Below are 25,174 nucleotides of genomic sequence, written 5' to 3'. Positions count from 1 at the left end.
AAGTGCCACGTACAGTGTTATAATATTCGCTTCAAATAATGATATTTATTTTACAGGAAGGAGGAGGGGAGAAAGTCTCTTACATTTATCAGATATTTACCAATCTGATACTGCCCTGTCCTTTCTGAGGATCTTAGTTTCCATGGGAGCATTTCTTGTAGATCTGCTGGCAATAGATTCTCTTTATTTTATTTGACCTGGAAATTTATTTCATTATCATACTTGAGAAGTATTTTTGCTGGTTATAGAATTCTGTGTAGTCTCTTTCATTCTTTGTCTCTAAAGTATGGTTTTCTTTGTATTTATTCTGCCTGGGCTTAGGTTTGGCTGAGCTTCTTGAAGCTATAAATTTGTTTCTCACCAAATTTGGGAAATTTTTGGCCTTTATTTCTTCAGATATTTGTTCTGCCCCATCATCTTTTACCTCCCCTCTCCTTCTAGGACTCCCAATGACATGTATGTAAAACCTTTTGATATTGTTCCATAGATCTCTGAAGCTCTGTTCATGTAAAAAAAAAATCTTTTTGTTTCAGATTAGAACACTTCTATTGATCTGTTTTCAAGTTCACAGATTCCTTGCTCTCTTGTCTCTGTTCTGCTAGATTATTTTTTCCAGATATTTTTAGTTATAGAATTTCCATCTGATGATGATTCTTTTTCTTCCTCTTCCCTCGCTTCTCCTTCTTCTCTTTTACAACGTATAGTTCTCTGCTGAGATTTCCTATCCTTTCATGAACTGGTAATATATTTCCTTTAACCCACAAAGCACAGGTATAAAAGCTTCATTGAAATCATTATCTATTGATTCCAATATCTGTGCTATCATATATGAGCAGTTTCTCTTGGTTGCCTTTTCCCTTGAGAGTAGGTCACATTTTCCTTTTATGTTGAATAATTTTGGATTGTGCCCTGGGTATTGTGAATATCATTTTGTAGAGATTCTGAGTTCTCTTACATTCCTCTGAAGAGGACTTTTTTTTTTTAAGGAAGCAGTTAACTTGGTTGAGCTGAAACTGAGAACTGTTTAACAAATCTCGCTTTAGTGGTTTGATCCTCGGTTGAGCTATTTGCAGCTGGCCACATGCATGCTTGGCTTAGGGGTCAGCCAGAGGTTTAGACAGAGTTTGTGCACAGAAGTGGGGTTTTCCCTGTCCTTAGCTGTGCCGGGGTGTGCTACTAAATACCCAGCTGCGGGGGAATGGGTAAGGCCGAGGGCCAGCTGCAGAGAACATAATTAACCAACAGCTCCAGCTGCCACACCTTTGGATCTGTTGTGACCTTCATGCCAAGACCATTTTTGTCCTTCCTGCCTGATGCAAGATTTCTGTAATGGGCCACTTTTGTTTGAGGACTCCACATCAGCTGAGTACGGCTTTCATCGAGGTGCCCTGCAGTCTGGAGTCTATCCTACCCAGACCTTCCTTCCCTCCCTGGTTGCACCCACAGGATCAGACCTGCATCATCATTCCTGCCTGCTCCTCTTCCTTCCTTTGCTCACACGGCCTCGCAGCTTCTAAAACTTGGTACGTTGGCCCTCGCAGGAATATGGATCTGAGTGAGTGCCTTTACCACGACCATAAGATTATGGAGTCCACCACCAAGGTCACTCATCAGTGTGGGCAGTTCTCAGAGGGATGGTAGGGAGTCTGGGGCAGTAAATGTCCAGGCCTCACTCTCTCTAGTCCTCATCCCAGTGCTCAAGTTTCCTCAGAGGGACTTGTGGCTTCAGGAGCCTTCTCCCGCATGACCTCTCCCATGCTTTATTGGCCCTAGTGGAAGCCTTTGACCTAGACTTTGAGTTTATGACCTAGCACATTGGGTACATCTTCCAGAAATTCTGGAGACCCTGGTGATCTGATTCTGAAGCCAGGGGCTGGGGGTATAGGTTGGATAAGTGTGTATAGGAGGACACAATGGATCATCAAGCCCAGGCTCAGGGCTGGCTCTGCTTCTTGGGTGTGGGGAAAGAAATGCATTTTACAAGTCAGTTTAAGTCCTCTCTTGCAGTTCCCATACAGTGCCTAGAACCTGCCAGGTGCCTTGCAGGAGGGAAATGAGGGAGCAGCAGGCTGGTGCCTTGTGCCACAAGTAAGGTGAGTTCCTTGTCTTGCACGGGCTTTGGGTCCAAGGGAGAGCCCACATGGGAAGAAAACAACAGAGGTTTGGACAAAGCCCTGGGCCTGGAGGGGTGGTGGTGGGTAGAAATGAGAATCAAAGATGCCTCCCCAGGCTGGACGATATTAAGAATGTGTTCTGAAGAAAATGTAGGAGCTTTCTGAGGAATGAAGAGGAAGAACCACCTTCTGTCTAGACTGGGGTTTGTGGGGTGGGTGGAGCTTTTGCCCAGATGGAATCATAGTGATTATGGCTTTTTTTTTTTTTTTTTTTTTGGTCGTGAGAGGGGATGTGAGCTGTTTGGGGTGCCTGAAACATAACATGCAGGCGGATGCTTATTTTAAATGCGCTCCTTTACTTTTAGGATAACCAGTTCATTCATTCAATAAGGATTTATTTGGGCACCTACTATATGCAGGAAATTGGATGAAGCATAAATCGAAGAGAATCATTCCACATCCCCCAGCAAGAGCAGATTGGTCCTGACTTCTCACCGCTCCCAGTGGAGAAGCGCTGAGCGAGGCCATGGGCAGGAAGCAACATTGTCCTGCTCTGTATAGGACGGGTCCCTGCCTTGTGCCCACTGTGGTCAAAGTATGGGATTCACTAAAGGTTGAGGAACAAACTGGAAAATGCACTGAAGCTGAGGCATAACATGGCCCAACCTGGAAGCCTTTGGTTTGAAGCCAGTCAGCCAGGGCCCTGAGGAGCTGGGGCAGTCTCTGGAGAGCAAGCGGCCAGGAGGTCGGCCCCGGGGCCACCTGTGGGCCTGCCTGCCTGGGCAGCCTGGAGTCTGGGTGCTGAGCTCGGCTGCGAGCAGCTGGCCATTTGCATGTGAGCCTGGCTCAGGTGGCCACTTAGATGGCTACACTATTGGGAATCCGGTCTGGGGACAAGTAGTAATACGGCAGCTTCTTGTTCTTGTTGCGCTCGGCGATCACGCTGACGATGGTGTCAAGGTTCTTGCGGAATCGGGCCATGGCCTCTTTTACAGGCTTCTCGATGAAATGCTCTTCTGGGTACGTGCCCAGGAACAGCTAAGGGCCGAAACGCAGACAGGTTAATCTTTGCCGAGGTGATGCAAACTGACAGGTCTTGTCTCACCCCCAGAGACCAACCCTGGGGAAGTGAGGAAGCATGTGCTCATTTCCCCTTTTCCACCCCCTGCTGAGAGTACCCGAAGAATGCCCCCAGTCTGGGGTCTCAGATAAATGGGATAAACAGCTGCCGTGTGTGGGATGGTGCAGGTGCAGGGGGGCTGTGGCAGGCGGGCCGGCGGCAGTCCGCTCCTGCTGGGCCCTGTCCTCCGCAGCACTCCTGCCTTCCTGTCTGGGCTCTGGGCAGTGGGAGCATGGGGGCCAGCGCTAGCCTCTCCAGCCTGGGACAGCCACGGCCGGGCCCTGTTGTGGTGCTGTGCTCATTTCCACACTCACACAGATGTCTGCAAATCAAAACTAGATCTGTCTTTTTCAAAACGATGGGATTGTTAAAACTGGCAAGTTTCATAGCCAGGGCTAGAAAGGATGGGATTTGGGATTAGTCTGTGGAGGACACATCGGTCTCAACGGTCTCTGACCCAGAAATTCCTCTACGAGGAGCACGTCATCTGGCCCTCCTGAATACTTGTGCCAAGACACATATACAGAGATGTTAGTGAGTCAGTGGGGACATTAGCAAAGTCCCCAAAGCAACCTCAGCACCCCCTAAAATGCCCATGGGTCTGGGGCTGGTTGAGCTGGCAGTCACTCTCTGTGACACTGAGCTAATGCCATGGGGTTGCATCTGAGATACCCAGCTTTGACACTAGGTTCAGTAAGGTATATGTGCATGGGAGTGTCTGGCAGGATACCCAGTTGTCCCTTCTGGGTAGTCACCAGTGGAGCAGAATGCCTGTGCTCTCCTGCCCCTCCCCCACCCCGAGCTCCATCCAGGCACAGGCCTGGGACCCCCTAGGCACCCCCAGCCTTGAAAGTCAGGAAAACAGGTGTCCAGCCTAAGCCCTTAATCGCAAAGGCCTGAGAGGGAGGAATGGGTTAAATCTGGGCAACCTGCCCCTTAGAGGGGGCAGAATGTCTCCCCTGCTCACCTCATTTTCTTGGAACTGGCTTAGTGCCCATACTGCGCCCAGATGCCAGCAGGAGCGGCCACGGTCTGGCAGAGTATCCACAATCTGCTCGATGGTGACCACACCTTTGGCCGTTGGTGGTGGGGCCCGCATGGTTGGGGGGGCATTGGGGATCCAGGAGCACCAGTCATACTGCAGGGGCAGCCGCAGACATGGTTGGGCCCCTCGTCAGCCAGCTGCCACCCCCCCCACCCCGCACAGCAGGCCATCCCCTACCTGCCCCACAGAGGGAGCAACCACCCAGACACTTCCCACCCTCCTTCCCATCACCTCCTGCTCCAGCAGGGCCTGCCCAAGGTACCCCTCTCTGGCTGGCCCTGAGGCTGCCCGAGACCAGCCCCAAAAGACTAGAAAGAGGGGCAGCTCTGTCTGGGCCCATCAGCAGCAGTCAAGGTAAGGTGACTCTGGCAATGTCCCGCCCAGAGGACCCACCCTGCCTTAGCCCACCTGGCCAAAGTTGACTGCTGCATGCTGGGCTGAGGCTGTGAAGATCACTACCGTTAGGTACTCCGACAGCTTCTCTCTGGTCTTGATGGACTTGGGGAAACCTAGGGCAGAGCCAGGGGCTGGCTGAGGCCCCGACCCCGGGGGACAGAGTGCGCAGTGGACCGATGACCCACAGATACCCTCCCCCTGCCCTTACCCCAGTCCCTGAGTTCTCCCATACAAGGACTTTGGGGGCCCACACATGGGCAAGACACTGGAAGGGGACAATGGCCCAGTGTTCCTGATGTTTCTGACCCTGGTTCTCAGTGGCTGCAGAAAGTCCCTGAGGTGTCCCCATGAGACATAGTGGTGGGCAGGGGTGTCTTGGGAGCTCTGGCCCCAGCACCAGGTGCTAAGGTGGATGCTTTGGGCCAGCGGTGCCCAAGGAAAGTCAGAGGTGCAGGGAAGAGCAGAGCCTGCCCGGAGGAGAGTGGAGGCGGTCTGTACCTGAGGTCTTCTTGCCCCGCATGCCGTACATGTACACATCATTCACGAAGTCCTGCAGCTCCTGGTCCTCTGCCACCACCTGGTCACTCTCGTAGTAGATGCCTACCACCTCGGCCGTGAACCTGGCTCAGGAGGAGGGGCCCAGCTAGGAGTGGGTGACCTGGCCAGGACCCTGTGACTTACTCCTTAATGTCCAGATCTGGGTCACTCATTCCCGCCCCCACCCACATACCTTCCTCTCTCTCAGGGCCCTGACAACGAGCCATGCCCTGGCCCGCTGAGTCAGTGGTCTAGGCCCCTGGTCTGGCCTATCAATGCCCCAGTCCTCTCATTCTGCACAGAGTGGGTCCCTTGGCCCCAGCCAGGCACTCACGTCTTGATGGCCTCCCACACCAGAAGCCCGTCATCCCGGTAGAAGTAGTTGGGAATGTCCTCTGCGCTGTCCATTCCCCGAGCTTTGATGGCCTCAGGGAAGCACAGGGAGGTGTAGGTCAGGTCCTGCATGGCCCTCTGCACCATCTGCACGTGCCCACCGCCCCCTGTGGCGTTGGCCTTGAGTGGGAGGGGAGAGAGCACCATGAGCTGAGGCTGGCCGCCCCTGGCCAGCCTTCTCACCCAGAGCTCACCATGAGAAACTGTGAGAGGATGCCCGGGTGGCCGGGCACGCGGCAGGCAAGCCCATGTCCTGGGGGTTGAAGAGGTGGGGTAGGAGGGCTGTTTAATTCTGAGAATACCCAGGCAGCCCACAGAAGATATTAGGGAGGCCCCGTCTAATGCAAGGGATTACAGCCGAAGGGTGTGCGAGGGACTGGGGGCAGCTGCGGGAGGTCAGGGCTCTTGTTCTGAGCACAGGCTGCCCGGAGTGCAAGCACTGCAGTGACCTGAGCTTTGGGCTCAAGAAAGGGGCAGATGCCAGCCCCCAGGGCCACACGTCCTGTTGACGGCCTGTGTTTGCTTAGGTGAGGGCGGGAGAGATGCACAGGAGGCATCCTGGTTCCCATCCCAGCACACACTGTGGCTGAGCATTCAGGCCACAGGACCTTGTAAAGGATGTCTTGGGTACTGGAGTGCCACACATTGGTCCACAGGGTCGTTTGACCCAAGCTGGAGTGATGGGAGTTGCTCCCTGGACTTTGGATGGGAGTGGATGGTCACTGCATGGGGACATGAGCCTGGCACTCCCTGTGATGAAGTCCCATTCCCTTCCCATGGGGGAAAGCCTGTCCGCAGAGCCTGACTGGGGGAGTGGGGCCCGCACAATTTAAAGAGTAGAAGAGAGGGGTGCCTGGGTGGCTCAGTGGGTTGAAGCCTCTGCTTTCAGCTCAGGTCATGATCCCAGGGTCCTGGGATCAAGCCCCACATCGGGCTCTCTGCTCAGCGGGGAGCCTGCTTCCCTCCTCTCTCTCTCTGTCTACTTGTGAGCTCTCTCTGTCATAAATAAATAAAATCTTTAAAGAGTAGAAGAGAGTGCCAGCGAGTGCATTTGTCCCGTGAGGCCATTATTTGAGTCCCTGAGTCCATTTTGGGAGGGGTTGGAAGCCCCTCACCTCTGTTACATTCCGGGTTTTGAGAGAATACACTTCTTTTCCAGCTTTAGCTCGTTTGACTTGGGTTTGGTTATTTGCAGCCCACGTGGGGGCTCAGCCTTACTGATGAGCTGGCTGCCTCACTAACGGGCCGAAGGAGAGGAGGAAGGCGGGGGAAGGGCTGCTAGGAGGCTCATGGGCTGCTACGAGGCAGGGGTCAGAACGGGCAAAGTGCTGCCTGGGAGAACTTGAGGGATGGGTAGGGGTTAGACCCAGCTGAGGGGAGGGTAGGAGCATGGGCCCAGAAGTGTAGAGGGTGGCTGGTGGTGCTCCATGGGGAAGCAGAGCAGGAGGGGAGGAGTGGGGGCTGGGAAGCAGAATCCAAAGCCACAAGCCAGAGGATGGGGGAGGAGCAGGAGGAGGATACAGGGGTGACACAGGCCACGTGAGGAAGTGCAGAGAGGCAGACAGTGCATTGGGAGGGGAGGGGGCGGGTCACCCATAGAGAAGGGCCAGACTGGCCAGAGGACCTGGGGAGCCTTCACTCTGAGCACCTCTGGTCCCCCACCCTTCTCAGGCACCCACCGCCACCCTGGTGCCCAGATGCCTGACTCCTGAGAGGAAACCTGGGCTGGCGGCGGAGGTTTGGAGAGGCAGGGCCCTTGCACAGAGGTGGATGGGAGGTGCCCACCTTGTCAAAGAGGCCATACTCGCAGATGAGCTGCTCGCGGGCCTTGGTGTTGATGGCGATGGTGAACCGCACGTGTGCCACCAGAAGCTGGGGGGGAGGAGCAGGAGAAGGCCTCAGAGAAGGCCTGGCCAGGCCTCCTGACCAGGGCTGCACCCCCCACGTGCCCCAGAGACCCCCAGCACCCTGCACCCCAGTCCGCTGAGGAGGGGTGATGCCAGGGCTGAGGGAGGAGGTGCAGGTCAGGTGAGCTGCTGGGGCCTGGGGACTGCTGCTTCGACGCTTAGTGACCCGATAATGATGAAAATGATAACAGCCAGCCCTTGTATAGAGCTGAACTATGTGCCAGGCAGTATTTTCATCCCTGGAATTTGTTAACTCTTTTGGTTCTGACGGGAATCTATGAGGCAGGTGTCCTCTTCGATGCCTGCTGCACAGATGGGGAAACAGGCCCAGAGCCTGTCACGTCCCAGGAGTCAGTGCCAGCGAGGTTCAGGAAGAGAAGGGCAGTGATGGTGGCACCTGGGATCAGACCAGGGTTACACGGACCTCATCTGCCTCTTCAACCTCTGCTCCCAGGCCAGTGAGGCCCTGTCAGGCCCAGGCCTCATGTCCTCAGGAACCAGCAGCCTCAGAGCTGTAGTACCACCACCTGAGCATCCCCAAGGGCCCCTCTCTGCTGGCTACTCCTGGCCCCAGCCCTGTGGGGGTGTCAGGGCCCTGCCTCCCTCCCTCTGCTAACCCCCACCATGTGCCAATGCCCTCCTTCACCAGCTGAGGGCACTGGTAGCTTGCTGTACCTTGAAAATGGGGTGAACGGCGGGCAGCTGGCGGTACAGGGCAATGCCAAAAACTTCAGATACCAGGTGTGTGCGCAGAAGGTGGGTGATGGTCTGGTGGACATGGAAGTCACTGGAGCGCACCCAGATTTTGGCCAGAAGCCAGTCATATTTTGCATCCGAAGGGAGAAAAATTGGATTTTCATCTCCTGGGATTTGGTTGAGCTGATACATTGGGGAAAGAAAATACATGGTAGTATTTTGTTCTATATACGAAAGCCTGGCCTCTCAGGAAATTCCAGAAGAGTCTGAATTTCTTAAACAGTGGTCTTGGAGTCATGAGAGGATCGTGGAGGAGGGCAGAGGGTCTAGGGTTTGCATTTCCAACCCCAGTGACAACACCTACTAGTTGTAGGGCACTGGAAACCTGAGCCTCTCTGAGCTCTGGTTCCACCACCTGCTACACTCTTTACTTACCTCCCAGAGGGAGGGCAAGTGACTAAGATGACTAATTGACTAAGATGACCAGCTTAGGTGCTTAGAGTGTGTTGCTCTGCTCTTCTACTCCTGCCCCCATCTTTCTCGCCTCCCTTGCCTGCTCTCTCCCTCCTGGTTCTTCCCACTGCTCTGACTGCTGCTTTTCCATGTCCCATATGTTCCTTTCCTCCCTTCTTCCCTTAAATGTTGCTGTTCCCCAGGCTCGGGCTGGTGCACCTGACTTCCCTTCTTGCCCTCCATTAGCTCCTCCTAGTTCCAGGGCTCTAAGGTCCTCAGGATGCAGTGACCTAGGTCCCTGTCATTTGAGCCCAGACTTGTAGCCAGCTGCCTTCTGTCGGAGAAACAAAGCTTGCCTTTGCCTTTCCAGTTTCAACTCCACACTGGGGCCAAGGTGACTTTTTTTTTCCTGAAATGCAAATCATGTTATGTCAACCTCCTCTTTAAAACCAGTCATCTCTTAATGCCAGAAGAGAAAGACCCCAAAGTCCATGATCTGGCCACTGTCGTCTCTGCAGAGGTAGCCCTACGTGGACCACCAATTCCTTGGTCACTAGCTTTGCCCATGACAACAGCCACTGGCCTGCATAGCTTCTGGACTTGACACTGTGAGGTCATGTGAGCACTGTCATTACCTCCTCTTTTGCAGAAACACAGGGAGCCTTGGAGGGGTGAACATTTAGGATGAGAAGGAATTATCTGGAGTGGAGGAGCAGCATTTGGGCTGGAGGAACTGTGGGCTGGGGCTGGGGTGGGCTGGGGTGGGCAGGAGCTGGGCTGTCCCTTAAGCTCTTCGGAGACCAGTGTGGCTGCACAGTGACCAACCAAGGAGGACAGCTGTCCGGGACTGTGGGGAGGGGCCAAATCCAGTGGACTCCTTAAGGTCATGGTAAGTATTTTGGAAGGTACTTTCCCTGTCTCTCCTTTGAACATAGTGTTGTCCAGTAGAAATCTAGTGCAAGCCACATATGGAATTTAAAATGTTTAGGTGGCCGCAGTAATAAAAGTAAAAAGAAACAGGTGAAACTTTTACTAATTTTGTTTTACCCAATATATTGAAAATATTTCAACATGAAGATAATATAAAATTATTAATGAGATATTTTAACATTTTTTTTCTCTCATTCTAGGCCTTTGAGATCAGGCATGTATTTTGCACTTATGGAAGTTGGACTAACCACATCTCAAGTGCTCTCTGACCCTGGGTGGCCAGTGGCTCGAGACTTGGTTCCATCCTGATCACCCAGGATAGAGCAGTCTGACTTTCACACGATTCATGTTTGCTTGTTTATTAATGAGATTTAATTGCCAACTTTTAATTATCAGAGAATTTCACATAAAAATCGGGATTACCAAATTTTCTTCAAAAACTAAGTCTGTGAACTCTGAATGAACATTCTAGAAAACACTCATGCGTTTTTTAAACAGTGCCTGCTCTGCCCCTCTGCCCCCGCCCCTCCCTGTGGCCACACCCCTCCCACACTCCCTGCCCTGCAGCTCCCTTCTCTTCCACTGGCTCCCCCTTTCTGGCTGGCCCCCCACCACGGCTGTCCCTCCCCTCCCAAAGTCGGCTCCGCTCCATGGAGCTTCATTCATTCTGTACTAATTGCCTGGCCCCACAGACACCTGCCTGGGCACTTGGTCTCCAGAACACATGGGTGGCCTGTCACGCTCTGGAACATGGCCCTGTCGCTGAGGACACCCTCTGCTGTGAGGGGCTCGCCTGTATTGTCTCATTTAATCCTCACCAGCACCCTGCAAGGCAGGTACTCCTGTCCATTTTACATAGGGGGAAACTGAGGCTCAGAGTGCTTGCACAGGTCTCCCAAGCCACAACAGTGGGTAAACAGCTGAGCTGGGATGGGGCCTGGGCACTGCCTTCAGCCCTTCTCTTCAACTCTCACTGCCTAGTCCAGACGCTCCCTTGCTTTCCTCCTGGAACTTTTCCACTGGCCTTGAAGGCCATGCTGGCTTGGGCCTTCCCCTCTCCTACCCATTGTCCCGTCCTCCCCACTTCTGTCCGGGCTCAGTGACACTGTGGGAGTCCAGAATGTACCCTGGACAACTTGTTTTTTTTTTTTTTTTTTTAATTTGTGTTTTGGTTAACAAAGTAGTTTTTTGTTTCTGATTAGAAAAAACAATTTGGGGGCGCCTGGGTGGCTCAGTGGATTAAGCCGCTGCCTTCGGCTCAGGTCATGATCTCAGGGTCCTGGGATCGAGCCCCGCATCGGGCTCTCTGCTCAGCGGGGAGCCTGCTTCCCCTTCTCTCTCTGCCTGCCTCTCTGCCTACTTGTGATCTCTCTATCTGTCAAATAAATAAATAAAATCTTTAAAAAAAAAAAAAAAAAAAAAAAAAAAAAAAAAGAAAAAACAATTTGGTCACTTCAGAAGAGGGTAGTAATAAATAATCTCCTAATCCAGCTCTTTGTGTATGTGCATATTAACCTGTTCAATGTTCCACAAATCGAACACTGCTATAATAAATGCCTTTCTCTTCTTTCTCTTGCTCACCTGTGCCCCAGCCAGTCCATCCCAGTGCTCTCCACTGGTGAGGCTGTGTCCTTCTGCACCTCCCCACACCCGCAAGTACTGTCTTGTCAATGGTGTGCTGCTTCCTACGTTCCATTTGCACAGAGGAGATGCGATGATCTCTGCCCAATGTCCATCCTTCTGCTTTGTTAGCTCACTGTGGAAACCCCTCAGGCCTGCTGCGATACATCAAGTTCATTCCTTTTAAAGCTGGTGCAACAGCTCATTGTCTGGACATAAGAGATTTCATTCAATCAATCCTCTGCTGCCTTCAGATGGTCTTCGTTTGTTTTCCCACCATGAGCGATGCTTGTGATGCCCTAACTGTTAGGGCTTGCATCTCTATGGTCTCCACGGACCTGGCGCTAGAGGACAGGCTGCTGGGCCCAGAAGGGCTGTTCTAGGAGAGAGTGTCCCACTGCGTGCTCCTCCGGCTGGGACACACCTGTTCTGTGGTGTGGGTGCTCAGTCCTGGCCCTGAGCCTGGTGGGAAGCCTGCTTCTCCCTCTCCCACTCCCTCTACTTGTGTTCCCTCACTTGCTGTTTCTCTGTCAAATAAATAAATAAAATCTTTAAAAAATAAAATAAAATCTGTGTTTGTAACTTGGATTGGTTTTCAGCTTTCTTTGGGAGTCTGCCTGTTGGGGGGCTCAGCATGAAGGTTATGCCGGCTTCCCAGAACGAGATCCGGAGCTGAAGCCTGTGAAACAGCTTGGCAAATGTCCACTGGGTAAAGGCTGGCTGGAGCTCAGCAGCTCAGCTCTTGGGCTCCTCACCCCACTAGATGTTCAGTCAGCTTCCCAGGTGCTTATATGGATATTGGCCTGTTGTCTACAATTTCTTCTCATAATTTATATTTTGCCAGGTTTTTTACCTATTGCTTCCAACTTTACAAATTTGATGCCATGCTATTACTTTTAAAGAAAACAAACACCCTTGTGATTATGTCTTATTCCTAATCTTACATAATTTTGTTTCTTTCCATTTTCTTAAACCTTTCAAAGAACCAAAGTTTAGATTTATTATTCTTTTGGTTTTATTTTCATGGTTCTTCATAGTTTGCAAAGGTTGCATTTTTAACAGAGGGAAGATATTCAGGAATATTGTGACTTGCCCAAGGTCCCATGTCTGCTAGCAAGTGACAGAGTTGGGACTGAAGCCAGGCCCCTGACTCCAGGCCACTCCAGGCCACTCCAAGAAGTCTCTGGAGGACAGGCTGCTTCAGGGTGCCTGCCACTTGTAAATGGCTCCTCCTCAGGTCTTTCAGTCCTGTTTGCTTCTCTCCCGACGCCTGTCCCTTTACCTTTAGCTTCAGTTTCTTAAGCACAGAGCTTCTCTCTGCTAGGCTGGGAATTCAGGCTGGGAATTCCTCTGGGGGAAGATGTGCCCGAGACCAGGAGATTGGGAGAGCATGAACTCTGGAGCCAGACAGCCTGGCACTAAGCCCCACTATGCTGACTGTGCACCTATGTCTGTCCTCTCATCTGCTGGACGTGACTCGCAGCAGTAGTCCCTGACCTCGGAGCCTTGTCATGACGATGATATAACTTGAGCCGGGTCCTAGTCCGAAACCCTGATGACCACGTGTCTCAGAATCCAGAAGTTTTAGGATTTTAGCAGTGCATATACTTCATTTGGTGACACCTTTCTCCCCCCACACCGGGTCCCGGGCAACACACTATTTTACAATCAAATGCGTCAGTACTTCTCTATGATACACATGCATACCACACTGGGTGGGGCAAAGCTTCTAAACAGTCTCTGTTTTGGTTCACAGCAAGTTTTGCTGCCAATGAATTTGGTGCACACTTTTGAAAAACCTAGTAGTTTTAGGACTTCTTAGATTTCAGAATTGAGGGTAAGGGATTGTGTACTGTGCAGGCTAACCTTTGGGACAATCTTGTCATGGGGTTAGCACAGGGCAAACCAGTGGCTCTTATGCCCATAGCACTCAACGCCCGGTTCACAACTGGCTCAAAGTCGAGTCTGCAGATGGCTTGTCCATCTGTCCCCCACAGGGGCCCCTGGGCAGCAGCCCTCTTCACAGACCTACACCTGGTGCTGTGCTGGGTGTTGTTTCCCGCTGTCTGCACACCAGCGGTCACAGAGTGCTTGGTGCTCTGAGGAAGCAGCAGCCAGGAGTGCGAGAGAGGATGCTCTGCCCCTGCCCCCATTCACCGGAACTGCCCCGCTTTCTCCTCCATCATCTTTGGTAGAAACAAGAACCCCTGGGTGCTGGAAGGCAGCATTGCAGGACTGGCCCCTTCCCGACCCCAGCCTCCATGGTGCCCCCTGGTGGCCTCAGTCTATAGCTCATCTCACAGCCTCACCTGCCAGACCCCTTTTGATGTTCTGACTTGGGGTCCCTGGTCAGGATGCTGGGAGGAAGCGAAGTGTGTAGTATGTTATCCCAGGGCAGGTGCTCAGCAGGAATCTGTCAAGTGTATTTTGGGGAGGGGAGCCCTTCCCGCTGCTTGGGGCCAGCTCTCCCCACCGCTGGCAGGAAGCCCTAAGTTCTTGTTTTTCCTATCCACCTGGCACAGCCTTCAGCTTTCTGCACCCACCCTAGGAGATGCGAGGCAGAGTGGTCACCTCCTCCTGGAGGTTCAGATGGAGACACCCAGGAAACTCCCTGCCAATCCCTGGCTGCCGAGGGCAGAGCTGTCTGGGAAAGGAGCAGGGTGATGGCCTACCTGGATGGCAATGGGGACAATCTTGTTAGCCAGATTCTTGTACAGCAAGCAGATGGGCGCTGCCAGGAACTGCAGGGTGCAGGGGTCTGTTTTGTTGGCATCAATGCCATCCAGCAGCTCAAAGTCCACGATGAAGATGTTCCCTTGCTGCAGGAGGCAAGAGGAAATATTGCCGCGTCAGCCTCAGACAGAGATGGACCCAAGAACCAGGCCCAAGGGGGAGAGAGAGGTGGCTTTAGAGGCCCCTAACATCTGATCAGAGCTCCGAATGGACAGTTTGGTTCTCTGACTCTGGGCTGCTTTGCAACCAGAAGTGTTCAGAGGTTGTGGTGGTTTTCGGGTGATGTGAAGGAATGGCAGGGGCCTGGTCTGCATGTGTTGTCCCTGGGAGCTGCGTGGCCCTCATGCAAGATACTGGACGACCCCCCAGAGTGGCAGCATCATAAGGAAGCAGATAGGGTGCGGACGAGATAGACAAGAATGCAAATTCTGAAGAGCGCTGCCGCCGGCGTGCACTTACACGGTGTCACGACATGTCACCCTTGGGAGGAGAAATGGGGCCGGGTCTTCGGGGGTGGAAGGTTCTGCAGGGGAATCTGCAGGGGCAGGGGTCTGCAGGGTCCTGGGGGGGTCCTTAGGCCTTGGGGGAGGGTACACTCTTTGGGGGCAAGAAGTGTTTTGTCCCTGGATGGTGTGTTCTGCAGCCTGGTCTGAGGCTGGTGGCAAGGTGGGGTCACTTGGTGAAAATTCATTGATCTTGGTGACATTCCTGATTCGGGCTCTTTTTCTGGGGTTGTTACACTTAAAAAAAAAAAAAAAGTCATGTGCCTGGGATGTAGGGAAGGGAGAAAGCCACTCTTCGCAGACTATAGATCAGTCTTCTACAGGGAGCCCAACCTGAGAGCTGTGAGGGCTCCTTTCCTAAAGCTGGGGCCTGCTCACGCCAGAACTTGAAGAATTTGGAAGGAGGATGGGGCACTTCTTCTAAAGCTTTTCTCATTTTAAGCAAGTAATGGATGCTGCTGAAGGGGGTGGTCCCTATGCTGCAGAGCCGGGTCCACCAGTGCTCAGGTGAGATGTATGTCCACAACCCTGCAGAGGGCGTGCTGGACCGCCCAGCACAAGCTTTAGGAATCCCCCTTAGGGGGGACCGAACATGGGACAGGAGCTAAGGGCCTGGTCACCATCTTCCTCCTTTTTCAGCTCAAGGGACCTTGGCAGTCACCTGGCACCAGTGATGAGCTCTGGGCTGTCTGTCTGCAATGTGTGTGGGGCAGGGGTGGAGAGGACGCAGTTTGTGCCCACCGCTCACCAGGGCAGGAGTGTGGGGAGAAGCTGGTTTCAGGAGAGCATGTGACGGGGCCCCTCAGGATCACCGTGTCAAGAAGGTAGAGGCCTATGGGTTGGTGGGTCACTGGGCTGGGTGGGCTCCTGTGATGGGCTGGGCAACTGGACTGTCAGAGTGGACATGACCATCGTGGGTACTTCCCAGGAATGGCTGCCAATCCAATCTTGAGGAGACCCAGGTTAGTTAAGGTGATGAATGTCAGGCTAACAAGAGGCCCTGGGAACCCAGGCCAGGGAACCAGGCGGCCTGGAATCTGGGCCCGTACCAGGGGCACTGCTCTGTTATCCCAAGTCACCTCCTCTCTCTGGGTCTCAGTGTCATCCTTCTGAAAAGTGAGGGGGGAGACCCTCTCTCTTAGTTCTGATGTTCTGGGATTCTGCACTGGATACTGGTGTTCTTGCCTGTCTGGTTCCCTGTCCTCTCCTTTTGGTCCATAGGCTCCATTTTCCTGGCCCTAATGACTGATTCAGGGAATTAAGAATTGTGCTATAGGACATGGGAGGTGTGTGTAGGAGATGGCAGGTGTCTGTAAGAGATGGGAAGTGTGTGTAAGGCATGGCATGTAAGAAATAGGTGGTGTGTGTGTAAGAGATGGATGGCACATAAGACTCTAGTCAGTGGTGGCTATTAGATTATTGCTTTGTGACCAAAACCACGGCTGAGCCTCTAGACCATCACTCAGAGGAAAGGTGGCCATTCTGACAAAGATGGCCACAACCCCCAGCCCTGGAGGTGGCAAGGACTGGCAAGCAGAAGCTGTCCGCCAGCCAGAGGGCTATGCAGTCCCTTCCCATTGTACAACTCTGTGGCTCTCGAGGTTGTAGGATTCTCTGGCTTGAAGTGTGGAACCCATAGCCACCGAATCACTGTTCATCTGGCCAGAAATGGAATCTACAAAGGATACCGCTATGTGTGTGCATGTGTGAGTATGTGCCTGTGTGGGGGCATGTGCGGCCCTGGTCATCGGTCCATGTGACCGGTTAGCGTGCTGGGGCCCAGGCAGTCCAGGGTGCAGGGGTTGGGACCATGTGCCCTGGGGTGGGGGACGGTCAGCTGGGCAGGTGGCCCTCTAGAGCCAGGTGGGCAGGTGGTGGGGGCTGAGTGGGCTGTCCACAGATGGCACAGACCACCCCTCCCTCGCTGGGTCCCCAAGGCAAGCTGAGCAAACAAGACACGTGACCAGAAACAGAAGGCCACCTAGACACCTGGGGGCAGGGGACTGTTGTGCTGGCTCTGGCGGGAGAGGCCAACCAACTGGAGAGCCAGGACCATCTCTGGGCCTCAGTTCCCTGAAGATGAGCCAGAAGGAGGGCTGGGAGGAGGGTGAGGGCAGAAGCAGAAGACACCATTTTCAATTAAAAACTTAAAAATTCCACCCATTTTCTCCCTTTTCCTTGTGCTGTTACAAGGCTTGTGTCTTTCTCCGGTTTCCTTACCTTTGCAAGGTTGGTGACAACCCGACAGCCATGAGTGTAAAGCTTCCGTCACAAAGCCTGGCCTACAACTAGCCCCTACTGAGGGGGAGCTCTTTTAATTAGTGACACTGACGTTGAAAATACAGGCATGCTACCAGCCCTGAGCACTGAGAATTACCACCATCAATGCCTCCTCCCACACTGGACAAGACATTTTCCACAAATGCCCAGGAAAAGGAGGAGACCCCCTCACCGAGGGCAGCTGATCTCCTCCTCAGCCTGGCAGAGGTGCCTGGAGACAGGTTCGTGAGCACCAGCCGGCAGAAAGTGCTTTCTGCCCCACAGAGCGTGACCTAGCCATCTGAGCTGGCCGTGGCTGAAGTCATCCAACAACCAGGTCCTACCTCGACCTCCTGCTGCAAGGTGAGCTGCCGCTCCAGGCTGCACTCCACCATCTCTGTGGTCACAGGGAGCTTCTTGGGCAGTTTCGTGCAGCGCCGGATCAACACTGGGTTGCAGCCATTCAGGAACTGGTAGCCAAACATGAGGTCTTCCTGCCAGTGGTTCATGACCCGCTCTAAAGGGGAGAAAACTGTGGCCTTGCCCGAGCTCTGAGTAGCGGCAACCCGGGCTGCAGCTCTTCTGACCCTGGCTGAGGACCAGAGTCCCCGCTGGGTCCCATCCCCCAGGTGTTTGCCGGCCAGCTGGTCAACCATGAATCCTGCTGGCTGTGCCCTACTGCCCGACCCCTGGCTTAGGACATGACGCTTATCTTGTCCTCCCTGAGCTGCCCCTAGTGGCTCAGAAGGTTCCTGGGGAATTCCGTCCTCAAGAACACCACCAAAAGTGGACAAATGGGATTGCACCAAACTAAAAACTTTCTGCACAGCAAAGGAACAGTCGACAAGTGAAAAGAACCTACAGAGCAGCAGACACGTGTGAACTGAGCATCTGATAAATGGTTCATCTCCAAAATACATAAAGAACCCCTACAACTCAATAGCAAAAAAACTAATAACCTGATTAACAAATGGACAAAAGACTGGAACAGACATTTTTCCGAAGAAGACGTACAAATGGCCAGCAGGTATATGAAAAATTACTCAAAGTCACTAATCATCAGGGAAGTGCAAGTGAGAACAACAATGGGGTACCGCTTTGCACCTGTCCGGATGGCTATCAGAAGAACAAGACAGCGGGGGTTGGAGAGGGTGTGGAGAAACTGGAACCTTGTGCACTGCTGGTGGGAATGCAAAATGTGTGGCCACTATGGAAAACAGTAGGGTGGGATCCCTCAAAATTAAAAGTAGAACTATTGTATGATCCAGTGATCCCACTTCTGGGTATTTATCCCAAAGAACTGAAATCAGGATCTGGAAGAGATATCCACACTCCCATGGTCACTGCAGCACCCTTCCTAACAGCCGAGGTGTGGAAACAGCCTTAAGAAAGGAAGGACACCTTGCAGTTTGCCAGCGTGGGTGAACACGGAGGACATGATGCTAAGGAAACCCGCTAGTCACGGGGAGACAAATACTACGCGATGCCACTGACACGTGGTCATTAACAGTCACACTCCTAAAGTCAGAATGGTGGTTGCCAGGAGCTGCGGGAAGGGGAAATGCGGAGTTACTACCCAATGACCAGGAAGCTTCAGTTAAGCAAGATGAGTATGTTCTAGAGTCTGCTGTACAACATTGTGCCTCAAGGGGAGAGGGGACTCCAGACCTTCCACCTAGGTTGAAGGGAGCAGAGGGGAGGAGGGAAGAAGAGGAGAGAAGAGGGAAGAAAGAGGGAGGAGGGAGGAGGGGGAGAGAAGGAGGGAGGAGGGAGGAGGGAGCAGAGGGGCCTCCTGGGGAGAAGCCTGCGCAGGGTCTTCCCAGGTGCTTATTTCAACGCCCATTCTTCATCCATCATTCCTGTTTCCTTATCTTTTCTGTTTTTCCTTCCTGGACCATCCCTGACAATTATGTTGCTATTGCAAGTCAACACCGACCAAACACATCCTCGTCCAAGCAAACCCAAGGTCACTTTTCTGTAAATGCTTAAAAAACAAGCTAAGTTCTGCCTTTACTCTGCTCAGATGCACCATAAATGACCGATTCACGTAAATACAATGTTTTGACACTTCTGAGACCTTTGATGATGAAGTGAGGTTGAGGGTGCTTAGCCCTGAGTGTCCAAGGAGGGGTAAGCTCTGGGCAGGAGGGGGACCACTGGGAAACTGCGGGGGCTGTGGCAGGGGTGCAGGCCTGGCCAATGGGGAGGAGCCAGCTGCCATGTGGGAGCAGGGGTGGGGCGGCCCTTTCCTAGTCCCAGGCAAATCTCCCCAGCCCCACGAGAGACCCGAGGAAAGGGGTGTGTACACTCACCCGAAATAGTGTTGCTGATCTTGACAAAGATTTTCTCGAAATCGGCGAAGTCGCTCCAGGAAGACTGGAACATGTGCATGAAGCGGTTGATGAACAGGTTCTCCATCCTGCAGACCAGGAGACAGCATCCCCACTTGCACTCGCTCTGGCCTTGCCCCGCTCCGCACAGCCCCTTCACACGGTGGCCTCCTGGGCAGCAAGGAACTTTGAACCCAGGGCCGCTCTGAGAGGACAGCTGGTTGGCCTGGTGGAACCAGGACAGGAACCAGCACCGACGCTGAAGCTCTCCCTACTGCATCTCCCCTGGAAAGTCGCCACCGCCCTCGAGAACAGCCCAGAGTGCCTCCAACGCCCTCCACACCAGCTTTCGCCCATGCCTTCGGTCATTCAGTAAAGTTTGGCTGCCCCCACCAGGGACCAGCTCCCTGGCACAGAGCACCCTAGTCCCTACGCAGCTACTCCAGCCAACCGTCTGGAGTTTTAGGGCATGAGCAGTTTGATTGAGTTCATCCCTTACTTACTTTCTGCCTAACTCTGGCTCTGTGCCTGGTACCGAGAGAGAGAGAGAGTTTTCCAAATGCTCCTTACACAGGACAGCCAAATAAGCCAGGACAGGAGCTTCATAAATCCAAAAAGCAGGCTGCACACACTCAGGAGTGAGATCTGAGTGGTCCAAGCGATCCCAGGGGCTTACCGGAGGAGGGAACTCTGGAATGGGCCTGGGAATGGCGGGGGAGAGAGAAAGGTCTCCCAGACTTCTCTACTAACTCAAGCAAGGTGCAGGACTGAGGTTAGGGCCTTCTGGTCAGTGCTCATGTGACACATTCCGCCTCAGTTTCTCTCTCTGGAACACCCACAGCTAAGGGTACCAGGCAGTCACACTGTTCGCTCCCCACTGTCAATGCTCACCGCCCACTCCAGAGTTCAAGCCTCCCGCCCGCACTGCCTTTTGTATATACTCACTTGGGGCCTTTGCATGTGCTGTTCCTCTGCCTGAAATGCCCTCTTCTCCTTCTGGGTCTATGGGGTCAGTGTATCTGGAGGGCTGGCCTCGAGGACCCCCGCAGCTCCTCTGATCTCAGGGAAGCTCCCCTTCCCCAGCCCAGTCTGTCCCATGATGCCGTCTCAGCGGTGCAGAGCCCTGCTTCTGCCTGCAGCGCCGGAGGACAAAGGTGCATTTGCACTGCTCCGCGCGGAGCCGGGGGCTCCAGGCTCTCCAGTGACTCTGGCAGCCCTGATCACTGACTGAGAGAGACAGTGTATATACCCAGGCAGGGGACCATGCTGGCCAGTGCTTCTCCTGGGGAACCCCCTTCCCATCCACCCACCTCCCAGGCATGAGCAGCAGACTCAATGCTTCCCAGAAGCAGCAGCCCAACCTGTGCAGGACTGGGGCCCTCCTTAGACTCACTCCTTGGTAGGGAGTGGGTGGGAGGGGATAGGGTTGGTGCTGACTGGGGTCTGAGCACTGCGGACAGCGTGAGGGTTCCAAAGCCACCTCACACCTTTCCCAGCAGCATCAAAGGACTGAGATTTGGGTGTTTTGTCCAGAGTGACCCTGGCTGATGGGGACAGATGGCTGTCTCATCCCAGGGGAGCTACCAGGGAGCATGCATGAGGGCAGCAAGTCTGAGTGACTGAATGCAGGAAAGCAGGGTTCCCTCCTAGTCCTGCCAGATGTGGGAAAGGCACGTGAGGCAGAACATGGCACACCTTTATGACTCCCCTTCCGATCCCCCTGCTCAATCTAGCAAATGCTTCTCCTCTGCACCAGCTGCCCTGGGACCCCTTGGAGGCCACGCTGCCCGGGAGTGGGTCCAGGAGCCACGAAGCTGGTCACCTCTATGGGTCTCGCCTTCTCTGAGTCCGATGACCCAGCTGCCTGAGGGTTCTGGAGAGGCTGCAGTGCTGGGAAGGTGCTGGCGTGCAGCCTGGGCTGTGCCGTGCGCACAGCCCACGCTCCACACCCCGGGGCTGGAGAATGAGTTGGACTTGTCCTATAGGCTGGACTGGTCTCTTCAACACTTTATCCTAGCCCCTCCCCAGGAGGGAGGGGCTCTTACACGCACGCTTATTTTGCACACATGCTTTGGAGCCTCACCACGGCTAGGCAGACCCTGCTAAGCTGCTGTCAGCATCGCTACCCCTTCCTCAGCCAGCATCTGCTGTCCTTCTCCACCTCCCTCATCTGCTCAGCCTCCTGGGGCAGAGAGCAGCGTTAAACAAGAGGAGTAAACCGCACTGTAACACCCACAGTCAGACCGGGTGTGGAAAAGGACACGTTTCTGGGAGAAGACAGGCCTTCCCAGGTCTCTGCAGGCCCAGGAGCCCCAGCACATGCCACACGGTGCCCAGGAAAGAGGTCCTGAGGTCTGAGGATCCTGTGGGGAACCGGGAGTGAGTCACAGCCCTTGGCTCATCATCTCCCCAGCTGGGTGTCTTTGACTTCAAAACAAAAGGCTGGCACTGAACACAGGGTGGGGTGGGCTGGTACCCAGAGGAAGCCACAGATTCAGGAAGAAGTGGAATTAGGAGGAAAACATTTGCATGTCATCTCAAGGCAAAATATTTTTACATGCTTACAGACAACTGGACTGTTGGGACTCCAAAGACCTGTTACTGCACAAAGAGGAACCTGCAGCCCAAAGAGAGCGACTGGTTCATTCAAGGTCACACAGCCAGTGCCAGCATGCACTGGGCTGCTTGCTCTGTGCCAGGAGAGAGGACAGCTCTGGTCTTCTCTGCTTCCCCTGCCCCTTTCCTTCTAACAGCGTCTCCATTTTCCACTTCACAGTTTTGCTGTTTGGAGAGGGGGGGCGGCGCCTGCAGAGGAGGGCTGCCTCATTCCAGGCAGAGCTGGTGGCTCAGAAGAGACAAGTCCCCGTAATTACTCACAAGTGGCATGGAGGCTGAACTGCCCAAAGCCAGAGATTCAATGGGGAAGGTCTCTCTGGTGACCTCAGCCACAAGTTTGTTTTCCACAGCAGGACTTGATTTAACCATGGGCAGAGTGGCACGCTCCAGTGTGGGCTGCAGGGACACAGGCTAGCTAGGCGCTGGCTCTGTGGGTTCTCTCTATCAGGAACTGTCCATGCAGAGCAGGCTGCCAGGCACTTGGATGTCTCTTCCTCAAGGACACTCCATCAGACCTCTAGGGGGCTGCACCAAGGGGTCTTAGAGCCCTTGACCCAAGTGCTGGGGTCTGGATGCAGTCTGGATGGGGCTGGGAGTCCCTGAGAGATGGCAGCTGAAATAGGGCTGCTCATCACCAGGTGTTAAAGGCCTGGCCTAAGATCTCAGCCCCATCACTCCCAGCCATGTGGCCGCATCTCCATTTTCTCACCTGTGAAATGGGCACGACTGTCCCTGCCTCACAGGGCTGACCTAATGTACAGAAAGCCCTAGTTCATAAAAAGAGTTCAACAAACATTAGCAAGTAGTGCCCTAGTTGTTCCTCATTATTAATATTAAAGTCTACAGCCTTAAGCACTGGCATTCTGGGGGACAAGCAGACAAGTTCAAAATCTTATCTGTAGCAAGCTCTGGCCTTTGGCCCTGAGCCTGCTTGCACCACCAGAGGCTGCCTGGGGCTCTCAATCTCATCAATGCTCCCAAGCGGCACTCATCTCCCCCTTTCCTTCCCCAGCTCCCCTTTGTATGGATCACTCTATTTTCCTGACAGACGGATCCACAGGCCAAGGAAGCCTGGGGGTCTCCCCTCAGTCTCTCCATTATGCCTGAATTCTAACCAGATCCAGGTCCATCCACACCACATCCCACAATCTTCCCTACTCTCCCACTTCCCCTCTTCACCAGCTCTAGGCTCTCTCCTCTGACCCCTGAAGGCAGCCAGGCCGAGCTTCTGCAATGCAGCAACGATCCCTCTCAGAGCTCCCCGTCTGTCACCGGACCCCGCAAATGTAGGCCCGGAGCAGTCCGTGCAGGCTGTGGGAGCTCTTCTGATGCCGCCCTCCCAGGAAGCCATCTGTGATCACAGCGAGGTGCCCCCAGGACCTCAGGGAGAAGGGTGCCCCTTCAGGGAGCTGCCTCCATCTGATCCCATCTGATGGGAAATGCCCAGAGCATGAGGGTCCGAGCCCCTTGGTCTTGGCACAAGGCTGGTCACCTCCTCTGGAACTCAGTCCCATTTCTGCAGTGTTCTACCATACTAGGAAGGAAGCTCTCTTTCTCAATTTCCTTTAAAGGGACATTCCCTTATCAGCCCACCAACGCCTGCAATCAAGCTCTAGTCTGCAAACAGTGAGTGGTCAGTAAACGCACAAGTTGTTCCTCCTTTGATGCCACCAGGAAATGTTACAATGCACTTGGTTCTGTGAACAGGCCCTGCCACAGCTGACCTTGGCCTAAGGTGCCCTCTCTGCCAGAGCATCCTTGTCCCATTCCTCCCGGCCCCTGCCTATGTTTGCCTGCTCACTGCAAGGCCAGGCCAGATGCCTTCCTGCTGTGAAGACTTCGTGGTCCCCATAAGAAGACAACACCAGACAGAGTGAGGGGTCCTCTGTGAGTCCTTGAGGGCGGAAGCCAATCTGAGGGGGCAGGTGTTCAGCACGTGTGTGATGATGGAGACCTGGTCCTGTTGGCCTGACCCCATGACCAAGAACGGATGGAAACTAATGCTGTTTTTAGGGAGCATCTTCTCTGTGCAGGGTTGACATATGTGGCCTCATTATATTCTCACAACAGCCCTGAGAAGGAGCTGTGGTCTCATTCTTCAGGTGAGACTCTGAGGCTCAGAGAAGTTAGCTTCCCTAACATCACCCTCCACTGGCCCAGAGGCCTCTCCCATGTGTCCCTCATCTTCTTAGGGTGGGGGGTACTCTGAGCTATCTCCTTGAGGTCTAGTCCCCTTCATTCAGGCTGCACCCTCCTCAAAGGCAGGGAGCACATCTCTCGTTTCCTTCTTAGAACCTCACGGTGCTCAGCCAGCAGAGGCAGGGCTTAGCTGAGCGTCCCCCCCACCAAAGCTGTGCTACTCCAGGAGGGGCTGAGCGCCCATTTCAAGATTTCTTTGCTTGTTCCTGCCAAATAGTCCACAGTTCAAGGGACCAAGTTATACGGCAGATGTGGAGAAAGACAGGCTGTGATGTCATTGGAGAAATAGTGGCCTGTGCGGCCAGTACTGGGGAGCACAAGGGAGGAGACCTCACTCAGGCCCAGGAGCTTCTAGGAGCTTCTGGGAGAAGGTCCTGAAAAATGATGAGTTTAGGCCAAGAAGGGAAGAATGGTATCTGAGTTGGAGGGAATGGCGGGGGCAAAGACAAAGGGCATGAAGATGCCTTGCTAACTAGTTCTGGATGCATATGGCTGGGGTGTCCTCTGTATCTGGGGGCAGGAGGGAAGGCAGAGGAGGCCGGCAGAGATGTGCAGGCTCTCTCCTGGAACTGGGGTAATCAGTGAGGGTTTTATGGGGAAGTAAAAGAATTATATTTGCCTTCGTAGAAGGAGCTTCCAACAAACTATATGGGCACTTGAGAATGAATTTCCAATTGCTATGCTGGATGGATCCTAGGGAAACAGGGAGAAGGGTATTCCTGAATGTCCCAGGGAGGGATGACAGAGCTGGGAGGGAAGGACATACATCCTGAGGCCCCAGGGGATAGACATGACCCCACAGGCAACTGGGTGGAGGATGAGGCCAAGGGAGGCATGGAGGCCAGTGGTTCCAGCCCTGACTATACACTGGAATCCCCCAGGGGACTCCGAGAAATGGCATCACAGAGGCTGGGTTAGCAGTCTGGGCATGGCCGGGTGGGGCAAGGTCGCAGAGAGAGTACAGCTAAGAGGCTGTCAGCCATGTTGGGGGTACATGAGAGGAGAAAGGTGATTATGCGTGTGTGTGTGTGCATGTGGCAGAGAGAGAGATGGAAAGAGAATAAGACAGAGAGCGAGTGTGGATGTGTGAAGTACCCATGAGGTGATAACAAAGGCCTCTGAGAGGCCACCTGGGGCATACTCCATTCCTTATGATAGAGTTTACTGAGCACCTACTCTGCGGAAGCTGCTGTGTTAGGCTCCTGAGGTACAAAGATGGCAATTAATTTCAGGAACACTGAGCAGACATAAGAAAGGCATAGTCTGGCCTTCACTCCACTGTCCATCCACTCACCCTCCATCCATCTATCCACATATTCTTCT

At 53.6% G+C, this 25,174-nt stretch overlaps 1 protein-coding gene across 1 annotated transcript in view; it reads right to left on the bottom strand.

Annotated features, from left to right (window-relative positions):
* Window positions 1-2,457: 2,457 nt before the first annotated feature.
* Window positions 2,458-25,174, bottom strand: part of ALOX5 (arachidonate 5-lipoxygenase) — a 43,275-nt gene continuing 20,558 nt past the window's right edge. Inside the window, exons 5-14 of the mRNA XM_080823504.1 lie at window positions 19,019-19,125; window positions 17,051-17,223; window positions 13,884-14,030; window positions 8,188-8,391; window positions 7,391-7,477; window positions 5,547-5,725; window positions 5,174-5,295; window positions 4,688-4,788; window positions 4,202-4,372; window positions 2,458-3,152 (exon numbers count right to left, since the gene is read on the bottom strand). Of these exons, the coding sequence (XP_080679630.1) occupies window positions 2,973-3,152; window positions 4,202-4,372; window positions 4,688-4,788; window positions 5,174-5,295; window positions 5,547-5,725; window positions 7,391-7,477; window positions 8,188-8,391; window positions 13,884-14,030; window positions 17,051-17,223; window positions 19,019-19,125 (1,471 nt within the window). The 3' untranslated portion in view covers window positions 2,458-2,972. The remainder of the gene's footprint in view (window positions 3,153-4,201; window positions 4,373-4,687; window positions 4,789-5,173; window positions 5,296-5,546; window positions 5,726-7,390; window positions 7,478-8,187; window positions 8,392-13,883; window positions 14,031-17,050; window positions 17,224-19,018; window positions 19,126-25,174) is intronic.

The sequence above is a fragment of the Martes martes genome (assembly GCF_963455335.1).
Source record: "Martes martes genome assembly, chromosome: 14".
NCBI lineage: Eukaryota > Metazoa > Chordata > Mammalia > Carnivora > Mustelidae > Martes > Martes martes.
Note: the sequence above shows the minus strand (reverse complement) of the source record. Positions and strands in the feature narration are given on the sequence as shown.